Here is a 26,983-nt window from a genome sequence, read left to right as displayed (position 1 = left end):
CTCCAGCTGAGGAGCGTGAGGCTCAGAGAGGTGCAGTGAGCTGCCCAAGGCCACCCAGCAGACAGTGTGCAGAGCTGTGTGGCATCAGGACCTAGGTAGCTAGAGTCAGGGTGGGGACGGAGCGGGGGCAGGTGGTAACTCCCGGTGCCCCAAGGCCACACAGCCAGCCACCTGTGAGCCATCACAGTTGGCTGGCCTGGCCAGTGTGAATGTGACATCTCTCTGGAGCTCCGGTCTCGGGAGAAGACTGCCACTCTTCCACCGCAGAGCCAGCCAGGAGGGATTCTCCTGTAGCTTTCCAGAACAAGGCTCTCTGGGTCGGGCTGAGTTAGCTGTGTATAGCTTGGGAGAGGCGCTTTCCCCCAGATGCTGAGTGACCCGGAAGCTGGGGTGGGGAGGGAGATCTGGAAGGGTCTGGTTTAGTTGGAGGTGAGGCCCGAGAGGGCTGGGCCTGGGAAAAGGGAAACTAGCCTTTAGCTGCGAGCACAGAAAACCAGCGTGCAGAAAACGGGCAGAAAGTATTCTGTTCACCCTGGGAGAAAAACAGAGTGCTGTTGAGAACGGCTGGATGCTGGACTCAGATAGCTGCCCTCCCCTCATTTTTACCCTCCAGCACCTCCACGTTTCAGGGCTGTGTGGGGGAAAGTCAGCCAGCACGAGGCGGCAGCGGAAAACCAAAGGCAAATATTTTCCATCCTGAGAAGAGCGGTCCCAGGCCACCTCCGGATCAGAGCTGGTGGTGTGCTTTCCCCAAAGGCCAGCGCTTCTGGTCACCAGGCGACGTGTCTGGGGGCGCCGCCCAGGATCCACCCCGACCCTGGGAGAGGGGTGTGTGCAGGAGGCCATCCATCCAAGCCACGCCCGGAAATGGAAGCTCCCTTCCCAGCAGAGGGGGTGGCGGAGAAGTCCAGAGCACAAGGTGGCCCCAGCTGTTCATCTGGCAGGGGTCCCCACACCCAGAAGCCAGTCTTGAGATGGAGACCCCCTTTCATATCAAAATAGGAGCTGTCCGTTGTTTGGGCAACGCAAAGCTGCCAGGCCCTGCATGAAGTTGTAGTGTATTTGTCATGACTACAGCTACACGCATGTAAAGAGCAGTGGTACGTGGCCTTGTGACATATTTATATTTGGGCTGCAGATGAGGCCCTGCCTGAGGCCATCAGCAGGGGCCTGGTGCCTTGGTGGCTGGTTCTGCGGGGGAAAGGGGGGGACGTGGGTGGGGAGAAGGCGGTGTGACTTCCCTACAGCGCTTCACCACACCAAGCCCCCTGCCCCTTTTTTCTCCCAAGAAAACCAGTTTTCTGAAATTTCCGAAGGAGTGAACCAGGGCCTCACTGTCATCCTTGCGCCCTGGAACAGGGAGGGCCCCCCCCCCGCCACGGCCCCTGTCCCGCTCTGCGGCTCAGTCTCCACGTCTGTGAAATGAGAGGTCACGTTGCCTCCTAGAAGGGCAGTTTGAGGGTCAGAAGTACAGTCTACGAAGGCCACAGGAGGAGGCCAGGCACGCCGTGCCACGCCGCTGCTATTACACCCACTTCCGCCGTCTGAGGGCTACCGAGAACTTTCAAGATCTGAGGGAGGCCCCGGGCCCTGTGTCCAGGCTGGTTGAGGGGAGAAGCCCCTGGAGAACCCCGCTCTGCCCTGCCAGGCCCTGCGTGTGCTCAGGGGGCCCCGCTCTACCCGCAGACTGCCTCCCCTGCAGGCCAGGCTGGGCCTCCCAGCTGGCCCTAGGGTGTCACCAGACCAGCTGTCCTCACATCTGGATTCCACACGCATCCCCCTGCCTCCACCCCGGCTGGCCAGGCTTCCCTCTCTGCAGCAACCCTGGCCACTGGCTGCTTCCTTGGTGTGGGGGTCCCGGGCTCCCCCACCCTTCAGCTAATCCGGGGAGAAATCTGGCCCCCGTTCCCAGCTAGGCCCTTTTCTTTGCTGCCACTGGGCCAGGCAGCTCCCGGCGGGAAGGCCCTTTCCCTCTCTTCCCAGCCCCTGCCCTGCAGTCCCCCCTCTGTTCTGCAGCGGTTTTCTCTCGCCCCCCACCTCGTTCAGGAGGGAGGTGGTCGGGGGTGGTCTGTGCTTGGGGGTCTCCAGGATTGGGCCTGAGCAGAGTCTGCAAAATGTCAAGTGACTGATCCAGTGGAAGCCCTCAGGGGTTCCTGGGTTCAGGCAGCTCCTTTGGGGCTAAGGACAGGCTGGGGTTTGGATGGGTGGCCTCTTGGAGAGCAGGGTAATGGGAGTGGATGTGAACTTCCTGTGCCTCAGGTCTCTGAGCTGCCTGAGGGGTCTGAGCTGCTGGGCCTCCTGGGGAAGGGGCCGGGAGGGAGGGGCGAGGGTGGGCCAGCCCGGGAGGAGGCCCCGGTGCGCCCTGGCCCGGCCCGGCGGGTCTGCCTTGAAGGTGCGGGTGTGCAAGGCCGCTGCTGTGTCAACGGTGTGTGTGTTTGGAGCGGCTTAGGGAGGGGGCTGCAGATGGGGCAGGCGGCGCACCACTTGGCGCCGCCGCTGCCGGAGGGTCCGCGGGTTAGAAGCGCCAGCTTCCTCCATGACTGAAGAAGGGTGGGTGTTGAGGAGAGAAGGGCGAAATCCAGAGGGGGCTTGGCGCCCCGGCCCGGCCGCTCCGCGTCTGCGGAGGGAGAGCCTCGCCGCCTCGCCGCCCAGGCGAGCGCGGAGGGAGGCGAGGGGACGAGCGCGCCGGGCTCCCCGCCCCCAGCCCAGCCGGTTCCAATATTTCGCAGAAAGGCACGCGGCTGCTAATCGGTCCTTTCCAGGCTGAGATTCCGCCGCGCGATGCCCGCGCAGGGGCGGGGGCCGCGGGCTGGGGGAGGCGCTCGGAGTCCGGAGCCGCTGAGCGAGGTGAGGAGCCCGCGTCCTCGGCTGCTGGGGGGGGGGGCCGGGGGGGGGGGGGAGGCGGGCGCGCAAACCCGAGAGGCTGGGATGGAAAGGGGAGCAGGTTAAAAATAACCGTCTCCGGCTGAGAAGCTCGCGCGCGCTCTCTCGCCTCGTTCGGTGCCAGAGGACTCCAGGGGAGGTGGCGTTGGGGAGGGCAGAGCGGGATTCCCCCTTCTCGGCGGGCGGGGTGCCCGCCTGCGCGCCGCGGCTGCACGTGTGCGGGGCCGCGCGCCCGAGCCCCCGCGCCCGGCCGGGGCGCCCCCTCCCCGGGACCGGGCGCAGCTGGCGGCGGCGGCCCCGCCCGCAGCCTCGCGCGGCCGAAGGAAGCTTCGCTCCATTATTCATTATTTACGAGCGTTAATAGGTTTGAGGCGCGGGGGTGGGGGCGAGGGCGCGGTGGGGACCGGGGGCCGGGGTGCGGAGGGGTGGCCGGGCGGCGGCGCCACCGTGAGGAGGGGGGTCTCCGCCTGGGCCGCGGTGCTCGGGGCGCACCTCTCCGCCCGGCTTCTCTCCGCCGGCGCCGGGGCAGCGCGGGGCGCCGGGAGGGGAGTGCGGGCCTTTGATTTTGCACGTCGCCGTCTGTCCTTCGCGTCCTCGCCCTTCCCAGAGCGCGGGGAGGGGGTGCGGGCCGTACGCCCCGCCCTGCGCGCCCCTCGCGGCGGCCGACGCGGCCCGGGCCTCATTTATCATCATCTTTGGTCAAGTGGAGTGTGCAAGGAACAGCTGCTTCACTCGGCTGACTTCCGAGGGCGGCTACAGCGGGAATCAGGGAGATGAATGATGGGGGCTGGAGGGGCGCAGCCCCCGGGGTCCCAGCGCGGGCAGAAGGGAGGCGCGCGGCGTCCACCTCGCCTCCGCCTCGTGGCGGGAAGAGCGCCCCTTCCTTGCTCCCGGCGCCTCCGATCGCGGGACCGCGGCCGGGGGTGCCCCAGGAGGGGCCCGCGCGCGTCTGGCGGAGCCCGAGGTCGCCGCGACCTTGCTGGGGTCAGCGGGTTGGGCGGCGGAGGCGGCGGCGCGGCGTCTTTGGTGGCGCTTTCCGGATTGGCGCAGAGGCCGGGAAACCGGGCGGGGGCGGGGGCGGGGGCGGGCGGGGGGAACACAAACAGAAGGTGAAATTTTACCTGCCCCTGAGGGAGTCCTGCGGATTTTCTCCCGGCAGCGGCAGGCGCTCTGCCTTTGTCTTACACGCCTGAAACATCTGTTGCAGGGGGGCGGCGAGGCCGCAGACGCCCCCGCACACCCCGCGCGGCTCCCCATCCTTGTCCCCATCCCCCGCTCGGCCGGCGCCCGGCTCCCGAGGCGCGTTAACCCTGCCGGCGCTGGGGCACACGCCGGCCGCCCGCGCTCCCGGGCTGCGTGGGAGCCGCGAGGGCGGGGGCGGAAGGGTTAACGGCCGAGGCGCAGACCCTAACTGTCAGACCCGGGCCCCGCTTCGTTTCAATTACCCTAAGTAGAGGCTGAATGCGCAATTAGCGGAGTCAGCTTGCCAACTGGATAAGCCGGCCCGCTTTCGCGTTGAGAATACTCCACCAGCTGACTCGGACTAAGCAATTTCCTTCTCTCGCTCCTTTCCTCTCTCTCTCTTCTAACCCCCCTCCCTCTTTTTCTCTCTCCTTAATAATAAAATTATACCAAGCAGTTTGCGGTGTGGCAGGCGGCCAGAAAAGCGTTTCTTTAAACGCCGCCGTCTCACAATTAGGCAGCAAGAGGATTTGACACGCCGTGGCGGCCTGACAGGCCGCTTCCTCCCCTGGGGGCTGGGGGCGGGAGGGGGCGCCGATTCCCCAGCTCCCCCAGGTGGAGCGGGGCTGGGAGGGGCTGTCAGCATGCTGCAGAGAGGGAGGGGGTGTCAGAGGCAGAGAAGGGAGGGGGGAGGCTTCCGCCCGGGCTGAGGAAGGGGGGCGTTCTCTGACCCCTGGGAAACTGGGTGTCCAGGAGGAGGATCTGGGCCCCCACTTTTGGCCTCCAGCTCAGAGTTCATCTTCTGGTGGACAGAGGGGCCATTCTGGGGCACAGAGCTGTAGAGGGGTCTCAGCCCTGCTGGGCCTCCTGGACAAGTCACTGCCTCTCTCTGGGCTTCCAGTAACGCTCTGCAAAACGAGGGGGGAGGTTTGACCTCCAGTATGCTCTGCAGAAAGTGGCTTCTGGCGGCTCACTGCTCTTAGCAGCTGGCCCTGTTGGCCGGGCGGTAGAGGGGGATGCAGGCGCCCCTGTCAGAAACAAGTCGGAGACCCCACTCCAGCTCTGGCCACAGACCAGTGGGCCTCCCAGAGTGGGGGAGAGTGGCCCTTCCCCGGGAGCAGTGATGCAGGCAGCTGACAAATGGGGGTGACTTTGCAGGATTGCCAGGGATTGGTACCATGAGGACAGCGGGCATTTGACCACTGGCTGCAGCAGCCAGGCCACCTGAGGTGGGGGAGGGGCGGTAACTGCAGCCACCCCACCTGCTCAGTCCTCCCGCCCCCACCCTCACTCAGGCCGCTCCTCCCATGGGGCGGCCCCCTCCTTCCAGCCTGCCCTGGCCACCTCCTCTCCCCGCCCCCAGAGCCTCGCCTGTGTCTGCCTCGGAAGGGCAGGAGCCATTGCATTTTCCTGTGTATCCTCAGCGCCCAGCTTGGCCCCTGCGCAGGCTGTAGGCTAAGTAGAGATGGGCTTGACAAGCGAGTGGGCTCGGGCACAGAGGGCTGTGACCCAGGGGGCTGTGGAGGGCAGAGCATAAGCTCCATCTTCCCTTCCTGGTTGGCTGTTGCACGTGTCCTGGCCTCCAGGCCTGTCATCAGTCGTCAGGGCTGTGTTGAGGGTCAGGTAACACACCCTGACCCATCTGTTCATCCATCCACCCATCCAGGCAGCATTTAATAGGCAGCTACTTGGGGCAGTTTCTAGGCTTAGAGCCTAGGCCCCAACAGATGAAGCCCCTGCCCTCATCAGGCTGCTTTCCAGTGAGGGATGCACAGGTGAACCGGCTCATTAGACCATTAATTACGTAATTACCACTGATGAGGGCCACCAGGGACCCAGCAACGTGGAAGGTGGGGCGGAGCTCTCAAGGAGGCTATGAGCGCCTCTGTGGGCCTCGGGCCTCCCGCCGCCCAGCCTTCGCAGCCCCCATCGCTCTGGCCCCATGGGACCGCAGCCGCCCAGCGCCGCCCTCCCGCAGGCCCCCAGTGCTTCCCCTTTGGTTCCATCCAGAGCTTAACTGGTTCGTGCTGGCCTCAGGGCTTCTCCCAGAGGCCAGGGAGAGTTCGGGGGCCGGTGCTTCTGCTGTCACTCCTTCACACCAGGCATCCCCCAGGTGCCCAACAAGGCCCTGCCTCACTCGGGCCAAGTGCCATCTGCATTTGACACCAGGAGCTTGTGAGCAAATACAGCCCGCAGACCAGTTCTCTTGATCTCCGGGGTGTTAAAGTTTTTACTTGGTTGATAACATTTTTAAAAAAATTTTACTGAAGTCTAGTTGATTTACAATGTTGTATTAATTTTTGTTGTACAGCAAAGTGATTCGGTTATACCTATGTATATTTTTCATATTCTTTTTCTTTATGGTTTATCAAGGATATTGAATATATAGCTCCCTGTGCCATACAGTAGGACCTTGTTTACCCATCCTATGTATATACTAGTTTGCATCTGCTAATCCCAAACTCCCAATCCATCCCTCCCCCATCCGCACTTACCCTTTGGCAACCACAAGTCTGTTCTCTATGTCTGTGAGTCTGTTTCTGTTTTGTAGACATGTTCACTTGTGTCATATTTTAGATTCCACGTATAAGTGATATCGTATGGTGTTTGTCTTTCTCTTTCTTGCTTAGTATGATAATCTCTAGGTCCATCCATGTTGCTGCAAATGGCATTATTTCATTCTTTATGGCTGAGTAGTATTCCTTTGTATATATGTACCGCATGTTCTTTATCCATTCATCCGTCTATGGACGTTTACGTTGTTTCCATGTCTTGGCTATTGCGAATAGTGCTGCTGTGAACATAGCGGTGCGTGTGTCTTTTCGAATTATAGTTTTGTCCGGATATATGCCCAGGAGTGGGCTTGCTGGATCATATGCCCAGGAGGGGGCTTGCTAAACTATTTTTAGTTTTTTAAGGAACCTCCATACTCTTCTCCATAGTGGCTGTATCAATTTACATTCCCACCAACAGTGCAGGAGGGTTCCCTTTTCTCCACACCCTCTCCATCATTTGTTATTTGTAGACTTTTTAGTGATGGCCTTTCTGACTGGTGTGAGGTGGTACCTTGTTGTAGTTTTGATTTGCATTTCTCTAATAATTAGTGATGTTGAGCATCTTTTCATGTGCCTATCGGCCATCTGTATGTCTTCTTTGGAGAAATGTCTATTTAGCTCTTCTGCCCAGATAACATTTTTTAAAATGAGAGATTCCTCTTTCTATAAAACACTCCGAGGCTCTGGCACGCTGGGCCCTCCTTCCCACCGGCAGCAATCAGCCAGAGCAGTTTACCCCCTTCCTCACCCTTCATGGGTGCGTTACTGCCAGGCCCGAGGGAGATCTTCTTTGTCAAGTGAATGAGGAGGAGCTGTAGCTACAAGCCCCTCACCCCCACCCAAATGTGCTCTGTACCTCCACTCGACCTTGTTCTGGATATTTTCATAATGTGACATTTTATTTATTTATTTTTCAACAAGTAGACTTCGGATTTTATTTATTTATTTATTGGCTGCACCACGCAGCATGGAGGATCTTAGTTCCCCGACCACAGATCGAACCTGTGCCCCTTGCAGTGGAAGCGTGGAGTCTTAACCACTAGACCACCAGGGAAGTCCCATGTGACATTTTAATTTATTTATTTATTTTTGGCTGCATTGGGTCTTCGCTGCTGTGCGCGGGCTTTCTCTGGTTGCGGCGCACAGGCTTCTCACTGCGGTGGCTTCTCTTGTTGCAGAGCAGGGGCTCTAGGCGCGCGGGCTTCAGTAGTTGTGGCTCGGGGGCTCTAGAGTGCAGGCTCAGTAGTTGTGGTGCACAGGCTTAGCTGCTCCGCGGCATGTGGGATCTTCCCGGACCGGGGCTCGAAGCCGTGTCCCCTGCATTGGCAGGCGGATTCTTAACCACTGCACCACCAGGGAAGTCCCCCATGTGACATTTTAAACAATATACATTCAACAAACAGTTATTGTTCAGGGACTTGGGGATATGGCTGCGAACAAAACAGGCAAAATCCCTGCTCTTGTGGAACTTACTTTCTAAAGAGGAGAGGCAGTAATAAAGCCAGCCAGCCACATGACTTGTTACCTTGGAGAAGTGGGTGGGTGGGCGGGCGGGCGGGGGGGGGGGGGGGGGGGCGTGGAGTGTGAGTTTCAAACAGTGGTTAGGGTCGGCCACCTGAGAAGGTGACGTGAGCAAAGGCTTGGAGCCCAGGGAGCCATGTGATACCTGAGAATGGTGTTCCCAGTGGAGGTAAAGGCCCTGAGGCTCAGGGAGGTGCCACACCGACCACCAGCTTGGCACCTTGGTACATCCTCTTTCCCGGGAAGTCATGGTGGGTGGGGCACATGGGGTGTCAAGGACAAGACTGGGGTGAGAGGTTAGCCTCTCTCCTTGCCTTCTTTGCCTCCCCTGAAAGCCAGCAAACAGATCCTCTGTCATCTGCAGTGTGCAGTCACGTGCAAGACCAGCGGGGCATGGAGCAGCCGGGGAGCCCCCCATGCCAGCCTCTGGACTAGCTCCTTCACCTTGAAACTGTGGGCCACTGATCCCAGCCCTCTTAGCTGTCTGCATCCAGCACCACCCCCGTTTTCTTTTCCTCATTTGACAGAGTTGGGGAGTGGTGGATAAAATGGCAACCACTGTCCGCAAGAGACTGACGGGTGTGGAGCTGATAGCAGGGGTGGGCCCCCCGCCGGCCCGACAGCCTCCCCCGGAGGGCTCGTGAATGCCAACAGCTCGGCTGCGCTGAATCCTTGCTGCCCCACACCTCACGGCGGGGAGGGGGCTGGCTAGCCATCTGCCCTCACCCCCTGGACCGTGGGCCCCTCCGGCTCAGCTGACCCTCACATCCCAGAAACTGCACTGTGGGGCAGGGGTGAGGCGGCCGGGCTGAGAGTTCTGCAGGCGGCGCCTGGATGGTGCCCAGGACGGCGGCGATGCCCGGGGCGGGGCAGCGCGTCCTCCTGGTGGGTTGACCCTGAGGGGAGGCTCTTGTTCTGGGGGCTTAGTAGGTCTTGGCTGTCTCCGCCGCTGGGTCCTTGGAAGAGGCAGCGTTGGTGGGCTTCGAGGGAAGGCTTTCCAGACAACTGGAGAGGCCAGAAGCCTCTGCCCCCCATTCAAACATCCTCCAAAGAGCCCCGAGACCTCCCCCTGCCCCGGGGTCCCTAGCCTCAGCTAAGGAGCCCGGCTGTCTAACTGCTTCTCCCCCTCTCACCCCATAACTTGTCTGAATATTCAGGACCTCCAGCCCTGCAGAGAGTGGTGTGCTGGACCCTTGTGGGGTTCTCCCGTGGGTGCCCGTGAACGAGGATGGTTGTTGCCCACAGAGGGTGGTCTTGAGAGGCCGTACTTTGGGGTGGGGGCTGCCTTGTTCTCTGGGATTCCTTATGCCCGGGATGGGCCCCCTCTGCCCCAAGCTGACCTCTCCCGGTGCCTGGCCCAAGGACCCTACCTGTCCCAGAGGCCTGGGGGCCCTGGGCTGTCTTGTCTTGGGGAGTCCTTGGAAACACCCCTTCCCCCCATTTAGGCCAGGCCCTTGGGATTCAAAATAGACCCCACAGAATAGCAGTAAGCCTGACTAATGATTGATCATTTTCATCAAGGTGTCCTATTTAGTATTCATCACCCACAGCACATGGGGAGGCGCAAGGTGGTCCCACCATTCCATTCCTCCCACGACACCCCCATCCCCGGCCTCCTGACCCAGGTAACTTTTCCCCTCCTTACTTGTTCCCAGGCCTTGAGTGGGTTGGGTTTTAAAGTTTTTACCCTGCAGCTGCAAATCAGAAAACCAGGTCATAAAAGAACCTTGGGTGAGTGAGTGGGATGGAGCCAGGGGCCCCAGGGCCCCCGCTGGGGAATGGAAGCTTCCTTCTCGCCCCCTCCGGCCCATGCTGGGCCCATTTCCCTGACCGGGGGCCTGGCCCTGGGGGCTAGAGAGGCTGTGGGCCCAGTGAGTTCTCTCTGAGGCTGCCCAGGGGACAGCAGTGCCCACGAGTAGATTCCCTACAGTTGGGTGGGGCCCGACCCGGCTTCTGGGGCCACGCAGGTTGCAGAGGGGACCTGGGCACCCCCCTTTCCTTACCGTGCTCCAAGGGGCCTTCCTCTAAAGTGGGAATTCTTGGTGAGGGGATCTCCCTCCCCACCCCACGCCGCTGCGGCACCCATCACGAGGAACTGCCCCGTGGGTGGCTCACACGCGGGTCCTGGCCCCTCTGAGCCTCCCCTTTCTCTGTAAAAGGGCAGAACAGTCAGAGCAGTGAGTGTGCAGACGCGGGGTGGGCAGGCACCGCGGGCAAGGCTGCCCCCGCCCCCCACCCCAACGGGTCCCGCAGTGCCTGTGCGGGGACCGCAGAGCCGTGCTCTTTGCCTGAAAACACGGCTGAGCCCTGGTTCACCTGCTGCCGAAGGCCTTCGGGGGCTGATGGCCTCGCGCCTGGGGCCTGAGGGTGTCTGTGGGGCTCGTCACGCCCCCTTTCACGGCCAGGGGAGCAGGGAGACCCGTCGCTGAGCTAGAGGAGTCCCGGGGCACGGGGTGGGCCCTGCGGCCTGGCCCAGCTTTGCGCTGTGTTTCTCCCTGGACCAGGGGCCTGGGCAGGCCAGCTCGCAGGAGTCAGCAGGGAAGCATTGGCGGATCTGGAGCTCAGGACTGACTTCCTCCTCCCTTCCTTCTTTTCTCTTCTTCCTTCTTCCTTCCTTCCCAGTTTGGCTAGAACTTGAGATGTGGCCTTGACCAAGTGTCTGGGGGGAGGGGGAGGCTGGTCTGGCCCAGGAGTCCCGTGAAGGTATGTTACTGGGTGCCCTCCCCTGCCCCCCACCCCTTCTCCCTCTAGCAGAACAGAGGCCAGACCCCCAGCCTGCACCCCTCTGCCGCCACCTCTCTTCCCGGGTTCAGAGGTCACCATCTCTCTGCCAAGGGTACCTCTTTCCACCCCCCTCCTGATGCCGCCCACCCCAGCTCTCAGCCTGCCTCTCTCCCGCCTGTCCTTTTCTAGTGCTCTTGAAAACTAATCATAATCATAATAATTAATAACAACAGAGCCCGTGGCAGGCCTGAGGCAGCTCTTAAAGAGGCCGAGCCCCATTTTCTCCTGGCAGAGCTGGCGGGGCCTGGGACCTGGTGGCTCTGAGAGGTGGCCTTTGTTCCTGCACCCCTCCCCTCCCTGTGCCTGGGGTCAGAGGTGGTGCTGGGGTGGCATTTTTGCGTGCCTTCTCCACCAGCCGCTGGGCTTCTCGTATTTTAATTGAACTGTCTTTTCTTAGAGATAGATGCTTTCACCACGTCCAGCTGCTCCTGTGTATTGGAAAACCTGCTGTAATACGGCTCGGTGAAATTAAAAGATGCAGCAGCTGGACTGATTAAACAGGGAAGGGGACGCTGGTCAGAGCACTCTTTTTAAATAATGTTTCTGGTAATGCATTTTCAGAGAATGCGAAAAAATATTAAAAAAAAAAAAAAAAGCTGTAGAAATGTTAACGATATCCACAAGATACTCAGCGGGAAAATGAGAGCGATCTGGGACTAATAAAAGCCGAAATGTAATTTGTGCAGATACACGACGCGCAGCCTTCAGAGTGGGCCTCGGTTTGCGAATTCCGGGCTCATCAGCGAGGCCAGGGAGGGCAGAGCAGAGCGCGGGGACCGCGGCTGACCCCGCCTGCCCGCAGGGGACACCCTGAGCAGAGGCCTCCACCTGCCAGCTCAGGCCTGGGCCGCAGGGAGTGCCCGTGTGCGCTGCCCGAGGGCAGGAGGAGCCCTCCCGGCCCCTCCCCCGGGAGCCCCATGGGGGAGGTGCAGGGCTGCCCACCTGGCGGGGAGCCGCCCCAGAACCAAGGCTGGGTCACAGCAGGCACCTCCTGTCGTGTTTGATTCCAGCTGCCAGGATGGACTAAAGTGGGTCAGAAGGGGGGCTCCTCCGTGTCGGGGCACCTTTGATGAGCCAGGGAGAGGCCATGGCCGTGGAGCTGTGACCCGCCCTGTGGGCAGGGGCCGAGCCCTCTCCAGGGTCATGGGCTTCAAGTCCCTGAGTCCGGGCAGCTGACTGCCAAGGGCAGGGAGGTTGGCCTGGGCTGTGCTGACGGGGCTCCTGGGGTCGCCCGGCTGCCCCAGGCTTGACCCCTCCCTGGTCAGCACCCCGCTCCACCCCCCGGCCACCGCATGAGGAGGGCATGGAGGTGGGATCTGGGTGAAGAAGGGGTGAGCTGCACCTCTCGGGGGAGCCCCTGTCTCCCTCCACGTGTGCCTGCCCCCCCACCCGTTCTGTGCCCCCCCCCACCAGAGCCCTGGAGGCTCGTAGCCCATGGCGAGCCACCCCTTCCTCTTTGGGGTTGGGAACGGGGCACTGCGAGGTCCCCTGTGCCCTCCTGGGGGCCTGGGCTGTGCAGGCGAGCGTGGTGTGCGTAAACCTCGTGCCCGGGGACGCAGGCTGCCACCAGCCCTCGCGTGAGGACTCCTGAGCCTGGGGCATCCTTGCTCCTTCCTCCCTCCTCCGAGGGTCTTGGGGGGGGGGGGCGGGAGGGGGAGGGGCAGGGGGACCATTAGCCCGGACGCTGCAGCCGGCCTGTTACGTGAATCCAGTTGTTCTGCCCTGAAGGCCCCCCCACCCCCACTCCAGGGTCATTTCCTGACCCCCGATCCTGCTTTGGGGCAGGTCGGACCCTGTGCGCGCCGGCCCCTAAAATCATAAACAGATGGGCTCTCGGCCTGGCCCTGACCCCGTGCAGGCCCCGCCCACCCAGGAGGCCCAGGGCTGCCTCTCACGTGGAGGGACCGCAGCCCTGTCCCCCATCAGCATGCACTGCCTCTCTCTGGGCCACGTAATCTGTTTATGCACCTACGATATCAAAAATAGGAGGCAGGTGCCGCCGTCCTGCGTTCCTGCGTTCCTGGGAGTCGAGGAGGGGACATTTTATGCCTACAGTGGCTCGGCAGCCCCTAATCAGCGTCTGCTGGAAGGAACAGACAGATTCCAGATGGCATGGCAGTGATGGAGGAGGTGTGTTTGTGTGTGTGTGTGTGTGTGCGCGCGCGCGCGCGCGGCGCGCCAGGCCTTGGTGAGTGGCTTCTGGGGCAGGGGCAAGCTGTCCCCAGCCCCCCGCACGCTGGGTCACGCCTGAACACTGCTGCGCTGGGGCTAGCTTACGGGATCCAGCAGCCCCAGGGGACCAGGGGAGCGGGAATTGCCCTGCTAAAAATGATTTTGAAATGGCAGGGAAGGGCTGTGGGGGAGGGAGGGGGGAGCCGGCCGGTGGAGGGGGGCAGCTCCCCAGTGACCTGGCGCCGGGCAGCCGGGTCGCACCTCCCTCCTCGGTGGCCTCCCTGTACCCATCCCTGTCGGAGCGGGAATTACAGAGCACACGTCCCTGACACAGAAGTTGTCAATATGTGCACAGCTGGTGGGGAGGCTGCGGGAGCGGGCAGGGCAGGGAGGGGGGCCGCCTCTCCGAGGGAGAGGAAATGGCTCGTCTGAATCGCTCTCCCTCTGCCCCTCCCCTCCCCGCCCCGCCCTCCCTCCCTCCCTCCCTCCCTCTCGCCCTTTCTCTTTTCACAGATAACCAGCCCGAGTCATGCAGTCTTTTCGAGAAAGGTGTGGTTTCCATGGCAAACAGCAGACCTACCAGCAGACCTCACAGGAGACATCTCGCCTGGAGAATTACCGGCAGCCGAGTCAGGCTGGGCTGAGCTGCGACCGGCAGCGTCTGCTGACCAAGGACTATTACGGCCCGCAGCCCTTCCCCAGCTACGAGGGCGGCACCGGCACGCCCGCCACGGCGCGCGCCAGCAAAGGCCTGTCCTCTCCGCAGGCCCCGCAGGGGAGGCCGTCCTTCGCGGGCTACGCCGTCCAGGACGGCAGCCCCTACCCCGGCCGCTACTCGGGGGAGGAGGGCCTGCAGGCCTGGGGGGCACCGCAGCCGCCACCCCCGCAGCCGCAGCCGCAGCCCCTGCCAGGGGCGGTGGGCAAATATGACGAGAACCTGATGAAAAAGACAGCAGCGCCCCCCGCCCGGCAGTACCCAGAGCAGGGCGCCCAGCTGCCCTTTCGGACTCACACCCTCCACGTCCAGCAGCAGCTGCCGCAGCCCCCGCAGCCCCTGGCGTACCCCAAGCTCCAAAGGCAGAAGCCCCAGAACGACCTCGCCTCGGCCCTGCCCTTCCCCCCGGGCAGCCACTTCCCCCAGCACTCCCAGTCCTTCCCCGTCTCCTCCACCTACTCCTCCCCCGGCCAGGGCGGCGGGCAGGGGGCCCACTCCTACAAGAGCTGCACGGCCCCGTCCACCCAGCCCCACGACAGGCCGCTGACCGCCAACGCCGGCCTGGCCCCGGGCCAGCGGGTCCCAAGCCTTCACACCTACCAGCCTGGGCGCCTCAGCTACGAGCCACAGAAGCAGCAGCAGCAAGCCCTCCAGAGCCGCCACCACGCCCAGGAAGCCCTCCACTACCAAAACCTCACCAAGTACCAACACTACGGGCAGCAAGGCCCAGGCTACTGCCAGCCGGACGCGGCCGTCAGGACCCCGGAGCAATACTACCAGACCTTCAGCCCCGGCTCCAGCCACTCGCCCGCTCGCTCCGTGGGCCGCTCCCCTTCCTACAGCTCCACCCCGTCGCCGCTGATGCCCAACCTGGAGAACTTTCCCTACAACCAGCAGCCGCTCGGCCCTGGAGCCTTCCCCGCCGGTCTCGCGGACCACAGCCACTTCATGCCCCTGCTCAACCCCTCCCCGACGGACGCCGCCGGCTCCGTGGACGCCCAGGCCGCCAACTGCAAGGCCCTGCAGAAGGACAAGCTTCCCGAGAGCCTGCTGTCGGACCTCAGCCTGCACAGCCTCACGGCGCTGACCTCGCAGGTGGAGAACATCTCCAACACCGTGCAGCAGCTGCTGCTCTCCAAGGCGGCCGTGCCCCAGAAGAAGGGCGTCAAGAGCCTGGCGGCCCGGACCCCAGAGCAGCACAAAAGCCAGCACTGCAGCCCCGAGGGCAGTGGCTACTCAGCCGAGCCGGCAGGCACGCCGCTGTCGGAGCCGCTGAGCAGCACACCCCAGTCCACGCACGCCGAGCCGCCTGAGGCCGACTACCTGAGCGGCTCCGAGGACCCGCTGGAGCGCGGCTTCCTCTACTGCAGCCAGGCCCGCGGCAGCCCCGCCAGGGTCCACGGCGGCTCCAAGGCCAAGCCCGAGTCCGTGTCCACCTGCTCCGTGACTTCACCCGACGACATGTCTACCAAGTCCGACGACTCCTTCCAGAGCCTGCATGGCGGCCTGCCGCTGGACAGCTTCTCCAAGCTCATGGCCAGCGAGCGGGACTGCCCGCGTCTGCTGCTGAGCGCCCTGGCGCAGGAGGACCTGGCCTCCGAGATCCTGGGGCTGCAGGAGGCAATCGGCGAGAAGGCCGACAAGGTCTGGGCCGAGGCGCCCGGCCTGGCCAAGGACACCAGCAAGCCACCCTTCTCGCTGGAGAACCACAGCGCCTGCTTGGACCCCGTGGCCAAGGGTGCGTGGCCACGGCCGGGGGAGCAGGAGGCCCTGCCCGAGGCCCTGCAGCTGGAAAAGGGCAGCGGCACCAAGGACTTTGGCCCGGGGCTGTTCGAAGATCCCTCCGTGGGCTTCGCCACCCCTGACCCCAAGAAGACAACTGGTCCCCTCTCCTTTGGCGCCAAGCCCACCCTGGGGGCCGCCGCCTCGGACCCCGCCACGGCAGCTTTCGACTGCTTCCCAGACACGACCACCGCCAGCTCGGCGGACGGCGCCAACCCCTTCGCCTGGCCCGAGGAGAACCTGGGGGACGCCTGTCCCCGGTGGGGGCTGCACCCCAGCGAGCTCGCCAAGGGTCTGGAGCAGGGCGGGAAGGCCGCCGACAGTGTCGGCCAGGAGGATGCCCGCGAGGCTTCGGCCTGCCTGGGCTTCCAGGAGGAGCAGCCCTCGGGGGAGAAGGCCGTGGTGCCCCGGGACTCCCAGCAGGAGGAGGGGGGCGGGGTGAAGGAGGAGGCGGGCGGGCTGCTGCAGTGTCCCGAGGTGGGCAAGGCCGACCGGTGGCTGGAGGACAGCCGGCACTGCTGCTCCGCTGCCGACTTCGGGGACCTCCCGCTGCTGCCGCCCGCCGGCAGGAAGGAGGACTTGGAGGCGGAGGAGTACTCGTCTCTGTGCGAGCTCCTGGGCAGCCCCGAGCAGAGGCCGGGCGTGCAGGAGCCACTGTCACCCAAGGCCCCGCTGCTGTGTGGCAAGGAGGAGGTGGAGGCGGTGCTGGACCCCAAGGCCGGCTGGGGCTCCCCATGCGCCCTCTCTGGCGAGGCCGTCATCCTGCTGGGCCCCACCGTGGGCACCGAGTCCAAGGTCCAGAGCTGGTTCGAGTCCTCCCTCTCCCACATGAAGCCAGGGGAGGAGGGGCCCGAGGGGGCGCTGGCTCCGGGGGATCCCACCGCCCTGGCGCCGGAAGCCTCCCTGACCCAGAAGCCGAACAAGCCCGCTGTGCCCGAGGCGCCCATCGCCAAGAAGGAGCCTGTGCCTCGCGGCAAAAGCTTACGGAGCCGGCGGGTGCACCGGGGGCTGCCCGAGGCCGAGGACTCCCCGTGCAGGGCCCCGGCGCTGCCCAAAGACCTGCTGCTCCCTGAGTCGTGCACGGGGCCCCCCCAGGGACAGATGGAAGGGGCGGGGGCCCCAGGCCGGGGGACCTCGGAAGGGCTCCCCAGGATGTGCACCCGCTCCTTCACGGCCCTGAGCGAGCCCCGCACGCCCGGACCCCCGGGCCTGCCCACCACCCCTGCCCCCCCAGACAAGCTGGGAGGCAAGCAGCGAGCTGCCTTCAAGTCGGGCAAGCGGGTGGGGAAGCCCTCCCCCAAGGCCGCATCCAGCCCCAGCAACCCGGCCGCCCTGCCCGTGGCCTCCGACAGTAGCCCCATGGGCTCCAAGACCAAGGAGACAGACTCGCCGGATGCACCAGGCAAAGACCAGCGCTCGATGATCCTCCGGTCCCGCACCAGGACCCAGGAGGCCTTCCACTGCAAGCGGCGGCGGGCCTCGGAGAGCCGGCTCCCCAACTGCCGCGCCACCAAGAAGCTCCTCGCCAACAACCACCTGCCCGCCACGTTCAAGGTCGCCGGTAGCCCCCAGAAGGAGGGCAGGGCGGGCCAACGGGCGAGGGTCCCCAAGCCTGGTGCAGGCGGCAAGCTCTCCGATCGGCCCCTCCACGCCCTCAAGAGGAAGTCGGCCTTCATGGCACCTGTCCCCACCAAGAAGCGCAACCTGGTCTTACGCAGCGGCAGCACCGGCGGGGACACGAAGGAGGAGGGGGCCGAGGGCTCTCCCACCCTCTTCAAGAGGATGACGTCTCCCAAGAAGGCCAAGCCCACCAAGGGCAACAGTGAGCCCACGGCAAAGCCGCCGCCCCCCGAGACCCCTGACGCCAGCCTGAAGCTGGCCTCACGGGCGTCCGTCCAGGGGGCCATGAAGACCAAGGTGCTGCCCCCCCGGAAAGGCCGGGGCCTGAAGCTGGAGGCCATCGTGCAGAAGATCACCTCACCCAGCCTGAAAAAGTTCGCGTGCAGAGCACCAGGGGCCCCTCCCGGGAATCCTGTGAGCCCATCCCTCCCCGAGAAGGACCGTGGGCTCAAGAGCGCAGGGGGCAGCCCACTGGGGGCAGAAGAAGGTCTCTTGAACGTGAGCACTGGGCAGAAGTTCTCAGCAGCTTTGGGGGCTGATCCGTTATGCAGAAATCCAACCAACAGATCCTTAAAAGGCAAACTCGTGAACAGTAAGAAACTGTCCTCAACCGACGGTTTCAAAACTGAGGCCTTCACGTCCCCAGAGGGCCTACTGCCTGGGGGCACTGCCCTGGCACCTAAGAAGAGAAGCCGGAAAGGCAGGGTTGGAGCCCTCGGACTCCCCAAAGGCTCCCTGGAGAAGAGGCCTCATCTCGGCCCAGCTCTGCTCCTGACGGCCAGCAGCATGCAGGGGGGCAGCGAGGACAGCTCTGGCGGAGGCGGCAAGAAGCCAAAGACGGAGGAGCTGGGGCTGGCCTCCCAGCCCCCTGAGGGCCGGCCCTGCCAGCCCCAGGTGAGGGCACAGAAGCAGCCTGGCCACGCCAACTACAGCAGCTATTCCAAGCGGAAGCGCCTGACGCGGGGCCGGGCCAAGAACGCCACCACCTCACCCTGTAAGGGGCGTGCCAAGCGGCGGCGGCAGCAGCAGGTGCTGCCCCTGGATCCCGCAGAGCCTGAAATCCGCCTCAAATACATTTCCTCCTGCAAGCGGCTGCGAGCAGACAGCCGCACCCCCGCCTTCTCGCCCTTCGTGCGGGTGGAGAAGCGGGATGCGTTCACCACTGTATGCACTGTTGTCAACTCCCCCGGAGAGGAGCCCAAGCCCCACAGGAAGCCTTCCTCCTCCTCTTCATCCTCTTGCTCCTTCTCCTTGGACGCGGCCGGGGCCTCCCTCGCCACGCTCCCTGGAGGCTCCATCCTGCAGCCTCGGCCCTCCCTGCCCCTCTCCTCCACCATGCATCTGGGGCCCGTGGTCTCCAAGGCCCTGAGTACCTCTTGCCTTGTTTGCTGCCTCTGCCAAAACCCGGCCAACTTCAAGGACCTCGGGGACCTCTGTGGGCCCTACTACCCCGGACACTGCCTCCCCAAAAAGAAGCCAAAACTCAAGGAGAAGGTGCGGCCAGAGGGCACCTGCGAGGAGGCCTCGCTGCCTCTTGAGAGGACACTCAAAGGCCTCGAGTGCCCAGCTGCCGCCGCCGCCGCCACCACCACCACCACCGGGAAGCCCCCCAGGCCTGACGGCCCAGCCGATCCGGCCAAGCAGGGCTCCCTGCGCACCAGCGCCCGGGGCCTGTCCCGGCGGCTGCAGAGTTGCTACTGCTGTGACGGTCGGGGGGAAGGTGGTGAAGAGACAGCCCCAGCTGACAGGAGCCGCAAGCACGAGTGCAGCAAGGAGCCGCCGGCAGAGCCTGGCGGGGACACGCAGGAGCACTGGGTGCACGAGGCCTGTGCCGTGTGGACGGGCGGGGTCTACCTGGTGGCCGGGAAGCTCTTTGGGCTGCAGGAGGCCATGAAGGTGGCCGTGGACATGGTAAGAGGCCAGCCCAGCCGGGTGGGGACCTCGGGTTCTGCAGGCAGGCAGGCCATTTCTCTAATGCTACAGTCTGGCCCAAACATACCACAATCACAAGTGAATACGTGGGGAGCTCAGCCGGAGCGCGGAGGCATTCTCCGGGCTGAGGCAGGACGCACCCGCCCACCCCCGCCCCAGACCTCCCACTGTGGCCCTTACTGCCTGCTCGGCCCCCGCACCCGCCACACACGCCCTCGGCCGCTTCCGGCTGCAGCACGCCCCACCCAAGCCCCCCAGCACCCCCTGCTCACCTCATCCGCTGAGATGCTTCAGGCCCCAGAACTGCACATCCGGGGGCTGCCTCCGTGGCCTCTGAGGTGCAGCAGGGCCTGCGGGGGAAGAGCCTCTCCAGCAACAGCTGGCTGGATCGTGAGCCCTTCGGGGCAGGGCGGTCCAGAAACCTCTCCTGCGAGGCCCCAAAACGTCCCCTGAGGAACTGCAGTCGCCGAGGGCTTGGTTTAGGTCCCAGCGCTGCCCCTCGCTGTGTGTCTCCAAGAATATAACCTAACCTCTCTGTGCCTCCGTTTTCTTATCTCTAAAGTGGGCATGATAGTCCCCTGTGGAGGGGCCCTGAGGATTATGTGTGTTCACGCCCATAAAGTTATTACAGCCGTGCCTGGCCCGTCCACGTGCTCCGTGACTATCTCCTGGGGCCAGTGACAGCGGCGGCCAGCCGGATGACACTAGCATGTTGTCTCAGCAGCGTGACCATTACTCCGATCACCGCGGGGACCCCCCAATCCCCTCACTCCCTGCTGCCCGGGGGTGGAGTGGGACTCAGCACTCTCTCCTGCGGCCCGTGCTCCTGCCCACCGCCCTGTGCCCGTCCCACCTGTTCCCTCTGGGTAACCCCCCCCCCCGCCCCCGCCACGCGGAGCAGCCCTGTGCTGGGCTGGGGGGTGCCACTGGGCTGCCCACACCTCCCTGTTTCCGGTGCCTGACCCTCTCCATGCCGGGTCCTCCAGCCTGACAGCAGCCCCAAGACCTGGAGCCCTCACCCTTACCGCCTCCAGTCTCCTCCCCTCCCTCCTGTGTGTCTGCTTCTCTCCCTCATCACTGCCTCCTTCCCAGGGGCTCTGAAATAGGTTCAGGTGTCTCCCGCCATTAAAAGATAATACCAAACGCTCAGATCACCAGGCCAGCTGGCGGCCACCTGCGGCCTCCCGAAAGTGTCCCCGGCCCGCTCTGCCGGGCTGCACTGCTTCTGCACCTTGTCCGAGCGCAGGGGGCCAACCCCCTCTTTACCAGGTCACCTGTTCCAGGCGCTTTGGTCTCACCTCACTGCACCAACCTCCTATTGGCCTGTGGAGGAAGCCGGGGGTCCGAGTGGCCTTGTGGTTTCCTGGCGTCACGCGGCTGTTACATAACGGAGCTGGAAATTGGCCCAGTCGCCCCATCTCTGCCCGCTGTGCCATCCTCCAAAAATGGTCCAGCGGCCTCCCACCCTGGGAGCATCCCTGGGAAGGTCAGAACAGGGGTGGTCACCGGCCGCCCTGCCAGAGAGGTGGTCCCAGGCCAGGCGGGGGCTGGCAGCCTGGCAAGCCTCAGAGGGGCTCGTTAAAGCAGCACCCGCACCTGAAGGACACCCTGAAAAGACGGGTGGGGTCTGGGGCTTCCCAGGTCATGGTTCAGCCCCTACCCACTGACAAGCCCAGACCTCCGTGGGCCGCCCGCCCGCCCGCCCGCCCGCCCGCCGAGGCCCTTTCTGCCTCGGAGCTCGGTGGTAGCGTGCAGCCTTGGAGTCAGGCAGACCCCGGTTCCAATCCCAGCTCTGCCCCAAGAGCCAATTCCGTGACCCCAGCAAGTCACCGTCCTCCGGGAGCCTCGGGGCGCGGAAGCGCGTCAGCAGGGTGGGGCTGCGGGGACGGCCGGACCCCTGCCTTCACCCCCATCAGCACCCTGCTCTCTGCACGAACAGAACTTCTGCGCAGGCCCTCGGGGGCTCCCCTCTTCCTTCCGTGTCCCTTTCTGGGGGCCCCTACGCACCTTCCTGCCCTGAGCCGTGCTGTGCCCACCTCCAGGGACCTCAGTTTCCTAGTCTGCCCAGAGGCTACCTCTCCCCGCAAACTCCCAGGCCCCCCATCACCCACCCAGGGGAACACCTCAGAACGTGGGTGCTGGGGTCGGAAGGGCCCGAGGCCTCTCCGTACCTCCGTTTCTCCACATCTAAAATGCCTGTCTCAAGGGTTTGGGGGCTTCGGTGCAGGCGGGGTGGCGTGAGGCCGTCACCAGAGGAGCCCACTGTCACTGTTTAGCCATCAAGGGCCACTGTGGGTGGGACACTTGGGCCCAGTGTGGGGGCCACTCCTGCCCCATCACACCTTTGCCCCAGAGCCCTAGGAGGCTCAGTGCTGACCAGAAGGAAACTGCCATCCAGAGGCAATGAATGTTCCAGACCGACCCCCAGCCCCCATTCTGTAGCTCCCACCCCAGCTCGGCTCCAGAAGGAGCATTCCCAGGCGTTTCTCAGGCTAGGCCCGGGAAGGGTGGGAGAAGACTCATCCCTGGCCTCCCACCTGCTGGGGGTGGGGTCCCCATCAGTCCCCGGCGTGGGAAGGAGCCCATCCCTGCCCCCCACCCCGAGCAGTGAGGCACCATGACCGCCAGCTTGTGCCCCAGCTGGGTTGCTGAGCTCAAAGCCCGTCCAGCTTCTCTTGAGCTGTGTGCCCTCGGGCAAGTTACTCGGCTTTTCTGAGCTCTTATCCCTCACCTGTATAAAATAAAGTCATGCTGACGCCATCGGGGTGTTCTGAGGAGGCGGCCTCCACATGTGCCTGGTGTGTCACGAACTGCAGTTACTGGTTTCAGTGGCTTAGCCTCTGGGCGGGGGCCTGCACCCCTCCCCTCCCCTCCCCTCCCGTCCCGTCCCCCTCCCGAACCTCACTCCCCCGCTGCACAGGGGGTCTGCGGGATCTGGGGACCAGCCTGCCCCTCCCCAGGCCTCAGGTTTTGCTTCCAAGGGGCTTCATGGCATGGCCATCCTGTCCTGGCACGTCCCCCTGCAGGCAGCTGGGCCCAACCTGGGGTAGCCCCCAAGCTCAGACCACGGTTTTGGCTTTTGAGAGGCTGAGTGGGCAAGCTGCCGTGCCGGCCGGCCTAGGGTTTACATGAACCCCGCGTTCAGACACCGGCTGTTTCCTCCTCCTGGGTCCTGGGCAGGGGGTGAACGGCCTCTCCGAGAGTAGAGGCATCCGACTCTGGGTCCAGTGCTTGTTCTGCGCCCCCCCCCAGAAAGGGTAGGAAACGATACTTATCACCTTCACCTGGAGTGAAGTGGCGTCCATGAAAGCTGCCCACCCGGAGGCTGTGGGGAGGAGCTGGCAGGCGAGGGCACAGCCGGGCGGTGACCGGCCCTGTGCGCGGGCATCCACTGGGCACACGGAGTTGCTCATTTAATCTTCACGACTGTCCCATAAGGCAGGCGCTGTCCCCATTGTACGGAAGAGGCTGGAAGAGCTGAGTTGCTTGGCTGAGGTCACGCGGTGCACGCTGGCTGAGCCAGGGCTCGCCCGGGCCTGCGGGATGCTGAGGCTTACCCACAGGATGGTTGTTTTCCCGCCCCAAGAGCTCCGCCCACCCAAGGTGCCAGGCCGGCGGCTGCCACAGAGCCAACCCTGTGGACGTCCGTTCTGAGCCTCCCTCCAGCTGCCTTTCCAGGGCCCCCTGGGAGGAAGGGGTGGGGGCCGGGCCCCTCGGCTGCAGACTCACCTGTCTTCCCTCTCTCCTCGCCAGACTTGTTCCAGCTGCCAAGAAGCCGGGGCCACCATCGGGTGCTGCCACAAAGGATGCATCCACACCTACCATTACCCGTGTGCCAGCGATGCGGGTAAGAGCCAGCCCGAGGGGACTGAAGGTCGGGGGACGCAGGCACAGCTCCTTCAACTGGCCCCACTTGACCCACTGGCTTCCCTCTTCTCCTGCCCCAGCAATTCTTTACCTTCTCGTGTCTCTGGGCTGGGCCCTGTGCTGGGCAGTGCTGGTGACAAGGAGACACATCAGTCCCCAGCCACCTGCTGGAGGAGTGTCCAGAAGCACAAGCTACAAAGTGGAAAGCTGCATGTGAGCTGCCATTGCCGAGGGGTGCCTACAGCTGGGGAGGGTCTCAGGCCTCCAAGAGCAGGGCTACTGAGCCGGGCCTTGGAAAAAGGCTGAATAGGAGTTCACTGGCTTGGAGAAAAAGGAGAAAAGATAGTTCAGTAACAAAAACTGAGTGAGATGGAAGGAGAGGAAGTTCAAGACAGACTCCCCCTGGCTCCACGGCACAGCCGTGGAAGGTTTAAGCAGGACGGTGGGCCCTGGAGTCAGGACCAGGCTCCCCTGCACCTGCCCCGTTCTCTCCACTCCCTCGCTCACTTGACCCGAGGGCATTTATCGAGCACCTACCATCACCAGGCAGGTGGCATACTGACGGCCTGGGCCAGAGAGCCCGGAGCCCCCGATCCTGGTGGCATGCTTCAGGTGTGGACTGGGTGAGTCCACCGATGTCTCTGCACTCGGTCCCCCACCTGTGAAGCGGAGGTTAGAGTCATGTCTTCTTTCTGCAGCTGTCTGGAGCAGGGAGTGAGATCACAAGCACGGCCCGGAAAGGATAGCCCCGGTCCGATTTGGGGGGCAGCCCCGGTCCGATTTGGGGGCAGCCCCCGCGATCCCTGTCCCCCGCCCCCTGCTGCCCTGGAAGAGGGGGAGGTTATCGCGACCCTGTCGCACGACGACAGGGCAGAGGCATCTCCTGGCAGGACCCTCCCTGCTCCCACCGCCCGGGGACCCCTCTTCCCACCTGAATGCCAGCTCCTGGCATCAGCCCGCACCGAGCCGCCCCCAGGAGCACACACGGGACTGAGCAGTGATGGTTCCTTGGCGAGGGCTGAGGCGCTAGCACCTCAGGGAGGGAGCCCGCTGGAGCAGGACAGGGGGCTGCTCTGGCTCCACACCCTGCCCTGAGGGCCGTGGGAACCGGATTTTAATGTGGACTCCGCCACTTCACCAGACCCAAGGCCTGACCTCCAGGAACAGGTGCCGCAGGCTGCAGCTCTCCTCCCGCAGTGATTAGGTTCGCGCCTGCGCTCTGCCGGCCCCACGCCAGGCCTCGCACTGTCCCCAGCGGCACCTTCACAGAGAGGCTGCCTTACCCGTGGCCACAGCGCTGCAGGAACAGGGCCGGGGGGTGACTCACTGTCTGGCCGGCTTCACGTCCTGTGCGCTGTCCCCTCCGGTGTTGCAGCTTCCCAGCCTCCTGGGGGGCTCATGTCTCAGTGGGACAGACAGGAAAACCTTGATCCTTGCCTAAAGTTATGGAGACCAGACAAAGAGAGACTGTGTGCTGAGAGAGAGATCCATCCTGAGTTGGGAGGGAATCCAGGAGGGCTTCTAGGAGGAGGTGACATTGGAGCCAGTCCTCAAGAGGTCAAGGGAGGTGGGCAGGAGCTGGCTTGTGGTGAGACATATATACCAGGCCTGGAGCGATACAGACTGTTTCCAGTGATGTCTTTGAGGGACTCCCCATATAGGAGGGCTCTCTGTAGGGCCGCAGGAGGCAGATGAGATGCCGGCCTGAGCAGAGCTGTGACGGAGCCCTGAATTCCGGGGAGAGGGGCTGTGGGTGCAGATGGAGCCTGTGCCTCAGAGGCTTTGCAAGCACAGGAAGCAGGGCCATGCTGGGAGGAGCGGGAAGAGGGAGGCAGCCAGCGTCCCCAGGCCAGCGAGCAGGCCCGAGGCAGGGCAGGCTGTGCCGCTAGTGTATTAGCCACCGGACCTTCCAGGCCCAGACTCCAGCATGTCTCAGGAGGGTGCGTGGGGGCCGGTGGGCCCTGCCGCGTGCCAGGCTGAGCTCACCCAGGTGGCCGTGGTCAGCCAGCAGCTCAGCTGAGGCTGGTGGACCCAGACGAGCTGGGGCCCCAGCTGGGCCAGCTCCTCTCTGCTCTGCATGGTCTCCCCACTCCAGCAGGCCCAGCTGGGCAGCCCCCTCTCTCCTTCACAGAGGGGCTGCGCAAGGCTGGGTGGGGGGGTGGTTAATCCCCACACGTGCAGCTCCCTTTGGGGTTGAACTTGAGGCATCTGCCTAAGGAGTGGAGGGTTTGGCAGAGCCCGGAGGGGGCGGTGTGGGGGAGGGGCATGGAGGGGGTACAGTGGCCAGAGAAGGGGGCAGAACTAGTGAGCCTAGCAGCCAGAGGGGAGGGGGACCCGGCTCCAGGCAGCAGGGGGGGGCGGGGGGAAGCCAGGGAGTGAGCTGGGCAGGCAGGAGCTCCCGGCAGGCACCCAGCCCCTGGTCAGCACCTTGCACCTGCCTGACCCTGGTCCGGAAGTGCGGTTCTCCGTGGGGCTCTCCAGGGGTCTGGGACGGGCCCTCAGACCGCGGGGCAACAGAGCTGCCCAGGCCCACTGACCCTGCGCCCTCTGTTAGGCAGCCCACATTGGAGCTAGTAAAGCGAGCACCAGGCCCCGGGCCGCTTTGTCAGCTGGGCCCTGGCTCCCCAAGTGCAGACACCAGGAGAGGGGCCGGGGGTGGGTGACTGGCCCTCCCTCCCCACGTCCAGAGTGGCTACTGGGGGCGGCTGAGCATGATGCCTCTGGAAGTGCCACCCCCCCACTCTTTGCTTCCGGAGCCCCAAGCCCTTGACTGTAGGGCCCGCGGGGCGGGGGCCCCGTGGGTGCAGCGGGCCAGGGTTCAGGCCAGTGCTCTGCCGAGTATGACCCAGGACGGCATCGGGCTTACTTGAGCGTAGGGAGGGGGAAAACATGAGCCGCCTCAGACCTACGGCAGTTTCCAGGTCTGAGACCCCGGCTCTGGAGGCTACCCAGCCCTGCTCCCCACCTGCGCTGCCTCTAGCTGCCACTGTCCCGGTGCCGCGGCAGAGCCACCCCCAGTGCTACGAGGACTGGCTTGGCTGCTTGTGGGTCTGGGGTTTCTTCAGAACAGCGGCCCACAGGCAGGGGAGGGAGGGGGATGAGCCCAGAAGAGGTCCAGGGGGTGACGCAAGGGGACTCCAGGGGGAAAAGCCAGGGCCTCCCTAGGTGGCAGCAGGCAGGGCAGTGGGGCCTGCTCGGCCATTCTCTGCTCCCCCAGGGCGGACAGTGCCATGGGCACTCCAGTACCTGCTAAGATTCACTCAGACCCGGGACCTCCATCCCCTCCTCTCTCTGCCCCAGTGCTCAGGTCAGCCTGCCCGGCTAGGCCCCCACGGGAACAAGCCCACAGCAGACACACAGGAGCAGTGGGCGGGACGCCCATTTTACAGATGTGAGGACCAAGGCTCAGAGAAGTGGCTGGGGCTGGAATCCAGACCTGTGGCCACACGGCCCAGTCCCAGTTGGTCAACACACTTTCACTGAGCACCCCCTGGGTGTCAAGACCTACCTAGGGGCTGGGACCGGACCACCAGGAGGAAGTGACCAGTGTGGCCCAGCAAAGCACAGCAGGGGAGGGCGAGGGGGAGAGGCTTCCCCATGACAAAAGGGGGTTCCAGGGGGAGGGGAAAGGAGAGTAAAGGACAGATAGGACAGCGGGGCTGGAGGGCTGACGGAGTTCGGATTGGGTCGGATTTCAAGCAGAGGCTGACTTACTCTTTGAAAAAAAACCCTGCAGCTGAGGGCGTCCGGGGCGGTGGGCCCCCCTCCCGGCCGGACAAGACGCCGTTCTGACCGCACGAACTTCTCTTGCTCACAGGTTGCGTATTCATCGAAGAGAACTTTTCTTTGAAATGCCCCAAACATAAGGTGGGTGACCGCGAGCCTCCCCTGGAGGGGCCCAGGCTGGAGAGGAGCCCCCGGCGCAGGGCTGCCGGCTCCGGGCGGACCAGACGGGGGCGGGTCGGCACGC

General features: G+C 64.1%; 2 protein-coding genes across 4 annotated transcripts in view; one reads left to right on the top strand and one right to left on the bottom strand.

Annotated features, from left to right (window-relative positions):
* The window catches only part of RAI1 (retinoic acid induced 1), a 107,311-nt gene that overhangs the window by 78,696 nt on the left and 1,632 nt on the right, over positions 1-26,983 (top strand). For 2 of the 3 annotated variants that reach the window (XM_068530899.1, XM_068530900.1), the window contains exons 3-5: positions 13,611-19,125; positions 22,900-22,993; positions 26,831-26,880. In XM_068530899.1, the coding sequence (XP_068387000.1) occupies positions 13,627-19,125; positions 22,900-22,993; positions 26,831-26,880 (5,643 nt within the window). In that variant the 5' untranslated portion in view covers positions 13,611-13,626. Of the gene's footprint in view, positions 1-12,889; positions 13,056-13,610; positions 19,126-22,899; positions 22,994-26,830; positions 26,881-26,983 lie in introns of those variants that run through there. The other variant, XM_068530901.1, reaches the window with a different exon arrangement.
* LOC137755598 (basic salivary proline-rich protein 2-like) lies at positions 3,612-12,361 on the bottom strand. Its single transcript, XM_068531793.1, has 7 exons — positions 12,336-12,361; positions 11,713-11,935; positions 10,378-10,571; positions 10,145-10,291; positions 8,868-9,023; positions 4,005-4,235; positions 3,612-3,915 (listed from the first exon to the last, which is right to left on the bottom strand). Exons 1-7 carry the CDS (start codon positions 12,359-12,361, stop codon positions 3,612-3,614), a joined length of 1,281 nt encoding a protein of 426 aa, XP_068387894.1.

This window comes from Eschrichtius robustus, chromosome 20 (assembly GCF_028021215.1).
Source record: "Eschrichtius robustus isolate mEscRob2 chromosome 20, mEscRob2.pri, whole genome shotgun sequence".
Classification (NCBI taxonomy): Eukaryota; Metazoa; Chordata; class Mammalia; order Artiodactyla; family Eschrichtiidae; genus Eschrichtius; species Eschrichtius robustus.
This window is presented reverse-complemented; position numbering and strand designations above follow the sequence as displayed.

Coding starts and splice junctions, on each gene's coding strand:
- LOC137755598 (XM_068531793.1), bottom strand. CDS start 12,361: ATGGGCTACGAGCCTCCAGGGCTCTG. Junction 11,936..12,335: donor TACGAGCCTCCAGGGCTCTG/GTGGGGGGGGGC, acceptor CCATCCTGGCAG/CTGGAATCAAACACGACAGG. Junction 10,572..11,712: donor GTCCCCTGCGGGCAGGCGGG/GTCAGCCGCGGT, acceptor GGACTCCTCTAG/CTCAGCGACGGGTCTCCCTG.